General features: G+C 36.9%; 1 protein-coding gene and 1 long non-coding RNA gene across 2 annotated transcripts; one reads left to right on the top strand and one right to left on the bottom strand.

Moving 5' to 3' along the window:
* Positions 1-1,387: 1,387 nt before the first annotated feature.
* On the bottom strand, positions 1,388-3,311 carry LOC127797722 (uncharacterized). The gene is made up of 3 exons (XR_008022270.1): positions 3,297-3,311; positions 1,684-1,948; positions 1,388-1,493 (listed from the first exon to the last, which is right to left on the bottom strand). It is a non-coding gene; the product is annotated as an uncharacterized LOC127797722 (long non-coding RNA).
* Positions 3,312-5,596: 2,285 nt separating this feature from the next.
* LOC127798068 (fasciclin-like arabinogalactan protein 4) lies at positions 5,597-8,406 on the top strand. Its single transcript, XM_052331368.1, has 2 exons — positions 5,597-7,011; positions 7,626-8,406. The coding sequence occupies exons 1-2, from the start codon at positions 5,749-5,751 to the stop codon at positions 7,851-7,853; spliced, it is 1,491 nt and encodes a 496-aa protein (XP_052187328.1). The 5' UTR covers positions 5,597-5,748; the 3' UTR covers positions 7,854-8,406.
* Positions 8,407-9,981: the final 1,575 nt, after the last annotated feature.

The raw sequence follows: 9,981 nt of genomic DNA, 5'->3' as shown, positions 1-9,981 counted from the left end.
CCCTTACAATCAAACGCACCCTAAGTTAGTATATTCATGAAAATATATTTTGACACCAAATTGACCCTCCTCACCAATTTGGTGTTCAATTGGAGATTCTCTTAGATAATAATTTTTTTTTTTTGGCCATTACATATTAATTATTTTCTTGTCTTGAGATAAAGCTTATCATCTCATTAAATGAAAACAAATCTTTTTATACAGTAATGATTATTATTAAAAAATTAAATTTATAATCTTATACTTTAGTAAAATATTAATTATCATCTAAATTAAACTTGATTGATGAGAACACGTACCCTTGATTATTGCACCCACATGTCCCTGGGATTTTATTTTTTTTTTTTAAATTCTCCTAGGGTGTTGTTAATTAAAGAAGACTTTCTGCATGATTTTCCTCATTTTAATATCATATTTTCTCTGTTTTTAACCCATTTAAATTTGAATAGTGTTGGGTTATTCATTATATAGACCAATTCATAATCCTCCTCCATGCCGTCCATCCGTTTGTTGCTATAAAGTGGGGAAACAAATTAACATGGATTGTTCATGGATATCATTAGATTCATTTCTAATTTGACCTTTTTTTTTTTTATGAAAATTTCTTACTCTTGTTGAAATTTATGAAAATAAAATAATTTTTTTAGGTTTAGACGATATTATGTCATTGAAAAAAATTCATTAACAAACTTAAAAATAGCCAAAAGTCCAAAATAACTATTTGGGCTAAAAGGCATAAATTTTTATATAATTAAGATACAGTCGTACACAATATACAAATTAAATAATTTTGATATTAAAAAATCTCTTCAAAAATTCTACAAAATGAATAAACGATTATTCACAAAAAATTATAATTCAACAATTTCTCTTCGCATTATCTAACTATTTTTTTTCTAGTTAAATAAATTTATTATTATTTTTCGACAACAACATGTGGAGATCACACGATAATATGTTCAATTATTGTTCATCCGTAACTTAGATAAAAGGACAAAAATAGATAATTTCACGTCTCCGCGATTAAATTCATCAATATTGCATTTTTAATATAGTTAGTTCATCATAAGTGATGTCTACCTTAATCTCTAATTTGTCAATACCCAAAAACTAAATTAATTTTACGTGGATTCCCACTAAAAAGTTTCACAATTCACAAGCTAATTAATGAATAGAAATATACTATCAAGTTCATTCATTTATGAATTAATTGGAATTTGAAAATTTAAGTAGAAGTTAATTACTTATATTAGTGATTTGTAATTAAAGCGTATATCAATATGGCAGGCATAGGCTTACTCCTCCTCCTCCTCCTTAATAATTAAAGACACGAAATAGCCTTTAAAAAAAAAAACACATCCATGAAATTAAGAATCCAAGGACTGGATTAGCAGAAGCTGACGGCCATCTTATTTAGACATAACATAAACCTTGATACATTAAAATCTTTATTCCGTGCATGCTAAACCATAGCTGCCACGTCAAGGGCACACCTGCAGACGTGTACAATGAACATCCATCGTTTAGTTCATGAAGAACCAGAAGAGAACTTTAACTACGTACATATATATATTAATGAATGCCTGGATTAATTTATCATATTTTAAGTTGTATTTTTCTATGTATAAAAAAATTAATGATTTAATAATTTGTACAAGCAGACTGTGTACATACGTTACGTACTGTTTCATTTGCAGCATTTGCAGCCGGAGCAACCGCAGCTGGGGCCGCAGGTGCAGCCGGAGCCACAGCCACAGTTTTCTTCGCGGCAGCCCATTTTCCTTCTTGCTTAGTCGAGGAAGAGAAGATCCGATGGGGTTGTGCTACTTGCTAGAACTCTGAGCTCACCAAACGAGGCCTTGGGTTTCAGTTGTGAGGATCCCGACACGTATTTATAGAGGATGTTGGCGAGAGAAATGTCTCATCCGCCCTACACTTGTTCAAATCCCTGGATTATTTTAATTTTTTGCTAAGTGTCAGTCGCAGTGTTTGTTAAAAATAGCACAATAACATAAAGTTAGAATATTTTTTTAATTAAAAAATATCTCAATATTTTTATTAAATTATTTTGATAAATTTCTTAAAATGTATTGGAAGCTATATATCTTATTTTTTCTTATCTATAAAATTCAAGATATATTTATTTAGAGGTAAGAGAGATAAATTTATTTGAATAATTTTAGATAAGAAGTTGTGTGACTTCTTTTTTAATGATTGATAGATAAATTTAAAATATTTTTTATATTTTATTTTTTAATTTATATTTTAATTAATAAATATTATCTTAGAACATGGTTTTTTTGGTGTTTAATTTAAAATTAAATGTAGGGATTTATTTAGAAAAAGCAAAAGAAATGATTCGTAGCTAGCTACATTACATAATGGGGATGGAGAGTGGAGCATTTGATTTTGTGAGTTGAGGGGATAAGATTCTCCAATAATGGGCTGAAAAGAATGGTCTTCCCTTCGTTTCCATCTCTTCACTCTTTAGCATCTCTTTATTCTCATTCTCATGTCAATCAACTCGTAATTAAGAACATTGTTCTCAACTTAATAAAAATAATATATGGTTGGATGAGTTCTTTTGTTTGGCCTTAAAAATAACAAAGGGATGCGTTTGGGGCTAGGACTTGGGAGACTCCTCTCTAGGGTTTGCAAATTTTAATTGAAATAATTGAATTGAATTGATCAAAATTATCAATTCAGTTCGGTTTGATTCGATTTTTAATTTTTACAAAGTTCGATTATGTTTTTGTGTTCAAAATATTTGAAATAATTAAACCAACCTATAGGGATTTATCCTCGCAAAACCCACAAGAAACCAAAACGTTAGGGCAAAGAAAATCGCACAAAACAGTAAGCAATAATGCAGAAAACAAAAGCTGAAATCAAAGAACAATAAAACTCCCTGTTTGTTCGACAATGGAGAAGAAGAAGATGGATTTCCAAGGCTCAGCGTTGATCGGTCCGTCACCCACAAATGGCAACTCAGAATCGGTTCCAAGCACAACCCAAGAACCCCTTGATCAACACCCAAATCTGCCTCTATCGAAAACCCCAACCGAGAATGATACACCCACAAAAGGATGCGAAACAACCCCACTAAAGGAACACTTTTCTCACTCTCGGCTCTATCTTTCTTCTCCGATTTTCTGCACACATTTTTTACTCTTCTCGTATACTCGATAGATATAGATAACCCTCGAAGAACAGATAGCAGGCCATCAAGATGAGGATCAGCCTCCTAGGTATCCGGAAGAGATGAGAAAGGGATGGGGGATAAGGAAGAATCAAACCTGGAGCTTCAAACGGCCAGCGACCAAGTCGCAGCTCTTCCATCAGATCAGCTAGGGCAAGATAAGATAGAGTATGGGCTGAATCAGAGCTTTTAGATAAGAGGCAAGTAATGGGCTTGAATCAGTGGGCTTAGTCCATGTTTTGAGCAGCTGGGCTAAGCCCAGCTTTCCTCAAAAAAACAAGACAAGTGTACTTGGGCCATCTTCTTGTCGGGACCGCCTATTTGTGGGTTGGACCTCTCTTCATCCTATCAATCCCGGGCCAAAGCCTATGATAGACAACTTACCCGACCAAAAAACATCATCGCCTTGGATTTGTTGGGTATCACACCACAATATAACCAAATTTCAAAATGATGTTGTTTATATCTTGTACCATCGCATTAAAAAAAAGAAAAAAAAATGAGAAGACCCTAAAATTAATCCCTTCCGTTTATCTTCAACCTTTCTTCCACCACATTTCCTTTCACCTTCGCTCGTTGACGTCATTGTCCCACTCTCCAATCAATACTATATATCATCCTTGTCTCTTGACATTCGTTGTCGTCTCAATCAATCCTAATTCTCGACTCTTCTTTTTACTTCAACCAACGACTTGTGAGTTGAATGAAAAATTAAGTCCCTTTCACATTCGACCTTCCTTCCACCTTCCCTTTTGTCTTCGACCTTTGCCCGTCGTCTTTGACTCCCATCAACTTGAATCTCCTATCGATCATTGTCGTCTCAATTGATTCAGATCCTTCTCCTTTGCTCCAACAAGCGACTTGTTAGCAGCAATTGAGACCAACCCAATTATCATTTTTTTATTTTTATTTTTTTATGTTTGCTCAATTTGTTCGTTTTTCAATTTGTTTAGTCAATTTGATTTAATTTGTTTAGTAATTTGATTTTTTTAATTACTAAATTTATATAAATTTAAACTATCAAATTTATTATTGCATCCCAAGTAAATTTGAGGGGTGTGCAATAGTTGGTGTAAATGGTTTAAAAAATAATTTTTTAAATTAAATCAATAATGATGATTTGATTATTTATCAAATTATAACTAAAATGTCACATTTTTCAAACCATCCAAACAATAATTTGTTTGACAGTTTAGAGGGTTTGAGGAAAATAAAAAAAATATTAACAAATTAAAGCTCAAGAATTAATGTACAACTAATAAAATTAAATCAATCTTATAAAATATCAAAAATCACATGACACATAAAATATATGTGTGTGGGGGGGCAAGTTTCCATTTACATATTCTAAGCTCCGTCTTTGTCTTGAAGGGTTTATTTGAATATAAACCTAAATTCAAATTAATTCGAATTTGCAGGTCAGTTACAAAACTGATATCCTTATTTTAGTCCATTTATTTGGAATTTGAATTTTTTGGTTTGGTTTGGTTTGGTTTGGTTGTATTATTTGGAATAGTTTTTAAATTTGGTTTCAAGTTCAAGATACGTAGATTTGAACACAAAAAAATAAGAATTTCAAATTTTATTGTTATTAGAAATATATATATATATATAGTTATTATAAAAAAAGAAAAAAGAAAAAGACCGAATCAAAATATATGTGGACTCCGTGACATACTGTACAAGTAAAAATGTATTTAGATAATATTGTATGAAATTGCTTACCAGCAGGATGCATGCATAATAATAATCTAGAAAAATCAGCTTTCAGAGAGGACTTTAAAGAATCATTATTATTGTTGCTTATTAGTTGACCCGATCAACTGAAACATTATAAAAAAATAAAAATAAAAATAAAAATAATGATCGCTCATTTATAATTATATGCTATTTCCTAGTAATGACCTCTCTTAATTAATTAATATATGATGTGATGAAAAGACATTTGCATAACACTTTGTTGCATTTCAATTTCTCATTACCCAAGTCAAGACCATTAACGTACAATCAATTTATAATATAATTGTGAAATGTCTTAATTTAAAATAAAATAATAAATTGTTCCCGCTGATATTATTATTACACATAGGAAGGATGAGACTCGGACCTTATTTTTTAGGCTTACATTTGTTTGTTGGACTTAATCGTCCAAATTGGATGCTTTTTGTTTTTGTTTTTTTTTTTTATCTTTTTGCTCGGGTGGCTCGAAATGATTCACATGCCATGGTTCCCACTCTGCCCCCACTAAATGCCCAAAACAGGTGGCAATATATAATTGGGTAAAAATGGCCACGACTCAAAAGCTAGCCCCCCATCAGCCTCTAAGAATTTGCGATTAATTATTATGATATATGTATCGCGTACATCCACATCATTGATCACCATCCATCATGGCGCATCATCACATCTCTTTCTTTTCTGCTCGCGCCCACAGAGGATCACTCCCGATCTCTTCTCTTTGTTGCTCAGCATCATTCACTTGCTTTGCTAGCTTACCCAAGCTTTGCTCCCCGTCCGCTAAAACTGTGCGCTTCAAATCCAGACCGAAAATGGCTACTTCCTTCAGTTCCCGTTTTGCCCCCATCACATTCCTTTATTTGCTCATCCTCACCTGCAGTTTCAGCCCCATTTTGGGGATTAACATCACCAATCTCTTGTCTTCCTATCCAGATCTCTCCGACTTCGCTAACCTCCTTTCCACCACCGCCGTCGCCGGAGATCTGAGCCACCGCTCCTCTATCTCGCTCCTCGCCGTCCCCAACTCATTCCTCCGGTCCTCCGATCTGACCCGCCGCCCCTCTTCCACCAACCTCGCCGACGTCGTCCGCTACCACGTCCTCCTCGAGTTCCTCTCCTGGCAGGACCTCCGCCAGATTCCGGCCTCCGGGAAACTTGTCACCACTTTGTACCAAACCACCGGCCGTGCCACCAGCAACTTCGGCTCCGTGAACATCACGCGCGACCCTTCCACAAACGCCGTCTCCGTCCGCTCCCCCGCCGCCTACTCGCCCTCCAACGCCAGTGTTCTTTCCGTCATCAAAACCCTTCCGTACAACATCTCAATCTTCGCCGTCAGTTCCCTCCTCGTGCCCTTCGGCTTCGATCTAATGGCGTCGGAGACGCGGCCGCCGCTGGGCCTCAACATCACCAAGACCCTCATTGACGACCACAATTTCAACGTCGCCGCCTCGATGTTGAACGCTTCAGGCGTCGTCGGAGACCTGGAGAAAGACGAGGCCGGCGCCGGGGTCACGCTCTTCGTGCCCACCGACGACGCTTTCGCGAATCTGCCGGCGACGGCGAGCTTCCAATCTCTGCCTGCCGATAAAAAGGCAACAGTGTTGAAGTTTCACGTGCTGCACTCGTACTATCCGCTCGGCTCGCTCGAGTCGATTGTGAACCCGGTTCAGCCGACGCTCGCGACCGAAGAGACTGGCGCCGGAAGATTCACATTGAACATATCGAGGGTGAACGGCTCGGTGGCCATCAACACCGGAATCGTTCAGGCATCGGTGACTCAGACCGTGTTCGACCAAAACCCAGTCGCCATTTTTGGGATTTCAGAGGTTTTGTTGCCCAAAGAGATCTTTGGGAAGAACCCAATCCTGGGGAGTAAGCCTGGTACTGATATTGGCGGCGGTGCTGAGCCGCCCGATATTTCATTATCGCCGGAGAAATCGCCGGGAGAGCATGGGCCGCCTAGTCATTTGACAGCTCCGCCGGGTTTTCGCGAAGAAATCCGATCGGAAGCAGCCGATGACGGCGTACGGAGGCTCTTCCTCGCTATCTGCTGTATAGGATTGTACGTACTGGTATGAGATTAATTACTTTCCGTCGTAATTATCATTTTTTTGGTTGGGTTTCTTTGAATATTTGGAATTTATCATACAAGTAATTGAATTGGGGCTTCGAAGGCGGCCATTTTTTCTGTTGTTCTGATATTATTTCTGTTGATGTTGATGATAAAATCGGCAGAACTGCACCGATTTTGCTTCTGGATATTCGTTTCTTAGTTGTAAAAATCTTGAATTCAAGCTTGAATTTTGGAATTCCCTCTTAACTACCAGTCTGTCTAGTTTGATCTCTGTTCTTTCCGGCACGTGGAAAAAGAGAAAGGCGACGCCTTTGCTTCATTGGACACAACGAAATCGAGAAAATCAACAGATTTATCGCCTTGAATTCGGTAAAATTCGCCAGAAATGAAGATCCAAATCCAAAGATCCAATCCTTTACAATGCACAATTTGTTTGATAAAAGCCGCCATTCTTTTCCGCCAAGTTCCGGTTTCTTGCAGAGTTTCCTGAACCGACCAAACTCTTCCAGCACATGCTATCCCTTTCTGCTTTTCGCCTTTTGTTTTTTTTTTCTAAAGAATATTTTGTCACTATTGTTTTGTCACTTTCTTTTTATCTTTTTCCATCGCCAGCCATTTGTTCGGCCATTCCTTTCCTTTAGTGCCAATTCGCCGGCTGCCGGAGAAATGACTGGTTCAGGGTTACTTTGGTCAAATTACTGGGCGATTCTACGGTTTAGCCGCTGGGATTGTTGGCAAAGTGAACGTAATGAGGATGTACGGTCCCGCGATTTGGACGGTGAGGATGGAGAGTCAGCGGAAAAGCTGAAATCCCGGATTATTCGTGCCGTCGGATGTTGATTTTGAAGTGATGCTGGGGAGCAGCGTACGATCAGATCTCCAAGGATTGGGATTATAGTATGTTGGGTGGAGGGGGTGGGATGGGGGTAGGTACTACTACTACTACTACTACTACTCACTGAGAGAGAGCGTAGATGATGTTGCGAGATGGACGGTGCGGATGGGGCCGCCCAGTAAAAGCTTCCATAAATGCGCATGTGGTGGTCAGTGGTACCAACTACTTGGGCTCCATTGCCGACGCCGGACTCACAAGGAGGCCCACATGTTCAATTTACATCCAACCCCCAAAATAAACTATCTTAGTGCCACGTACAAATGTAAATGCATATTAAAAATATAATTTACACTAAAATAAATGGAGCCTTATTTTTACTAATTTTGAAATTTATGTTGGTCCTAACATAAAATTATCCAAAAACATTTTTATTAGGAAAAATGAAATGCGGTCACTTGAGTTGTAGTAACTAGAATAGAATGACACCTATGGGCTATAATTTGTACTAGTTGGCACATATATTTGATATTTCAGAGCATTGGCTGAATTGCTATTTTATTTTCTCTCTTGATTGATCTACTTAATGTTGTTAAATCGAGCAGGCCCATTTAGTAGTGATCAATGATGGGCCTGGGTTGATCGATCTACTTAAGGTTTTAAAATCGAGCAGGCCCATTTAGTAGTGATCAATGGTGGGCCTGGGTTGATCGATCTACTTAAGGTTGTTAAATCGAGCAGGCCCATTTAGTAGTGATCAATGGTGGGCCTGGGTTGATCGATCTACTTAAGGTTTTTAAATCGAGCAGGCCCATTTAGTAGTGATCAATGGTGGGCCTGGGTTGATCGATCTACTTAAAGTTTTTAAATCGAGCAGGCCCATTTAGTAGTGATCAATGGTGGGCCTGGGTTGATTGATCTACGTAAGGTTGTTAAATCGAGCAGGCCCATTTAGTAGTGATCAATGGTGGGCCTGGGTTTCATATGGTACGTGCCCAGTCAGTAGCTCGTTATGAAACACAGATTTATGCTATTTTGAGCTCTATCCTAATCCGATATTGTTAAATTCTTTTTAAACATAATTATAAATGCATAATGTGACTAATTAATTTTATATTATAATTAAGGATAATGCGAAGTATTAATTTTAATTTTAAGATTATGATTAGGGATCATAACTGCATATTATTTCCATTTATTTATTGCATCTTATTTTTAGCATATAAATAATTAAATTAATCAATAATAAATAGATCATATTTTAAAATATTTAATCAATCAATTATATTATTTAAATATTAAAAATAATATATATATTTGATGAGGGAATATTTATAGGGAGGCGATTTTATTGTACTACCCTAAAGAGGTTACCATTAACTTAGAGCCATGTGTGCCAGTAAAGGCCAATATGCGATCGCCACGTGTCAAGTCTTAGGAGGTCCACTTATCCTTATAATCTTTATTATGATTTTGAACTGACAAGAGATAAAGAGAAATATTCAGTCAACCAATAATATCTCTAAATATCCTAAGAATTATCTCTATTAGGAAATATTATTTTTTTTCCTCATGGAAAGGGGATCAACCTCTCTTTTTGAAATATATCTTATCTCCTAAGAGAAAGGCTAACGGACATCTATAAATAGAGCACAATCTCTACAGGTAGGGGAATCTGATTCCTAAGGGACTCTTCTTTTATTATCTTCCATGACTATTATACTCCTCGAAAACCCTATGAACTGACTTGAGCGTCGGAGGGATTACGGGGAGCAAGTCCCCACCCTTTTTGCAGGTACTTGGTTCGAGACAGAAGAAGATGATCGGTTCTGCATCATCAATTGGCGCTTACCGTGGGGCCGTTGTCTTTCCTTTCTGTCTATCAAGCACAATCTCAAGCCGCATAAAGCCAAGTCAAATCAATTGAGAAAGAAAACATTACATATTTGCAATAATCTCATTAATGGTACGTTCTTTCGTTAATATTTATATATCTCTCTGTTTTGTTTTTTAATTATTATTTTATTTAAAATAAAAAATAATTGAAAAAAAGAAAAAGCAAGAAAATCTCTCGTAGGAAGAAACTGCGAGTGGATGCTTGGCAAAAACAGAAAATAAAAAATGTCAAGAGACATC

The sequence above is a fragment of the Diospyros lotus genome, chromosome 3 (assembly GCF_014633365.1).
Source record: "Diospyros lotus cultivar Yz01 chromosome 3, ASM1463336v1, whole genome shotgun sequence".
In the NCBI taxonomy this organism is placed as follows: Eukaryota; Viridiplantae; Streptophyta; class Magnoliopsida; order Ericales; family Ebenaceae; genus Diospyros; species Diospyros lotus.
This window is presented reverse-complemented; position numbering and strand designations above follow the sequence as displayed.

Coding starts and splice junctions, on each gene's coding strand:
- LOC127798068 (XM_052331368.1), top strand. CDS start 5,749: ATGGCTACTTCCTTCAGTTCCCGTTTTGCCCCCATCACATTCCTTTAT. Junction 7,012..7,625: donor GTATAGGATTGTACGTACTG/GTATGAGATTAA, acceptor TTCCATCGCCAG/CCATTTGTTCGGCCATTCCT.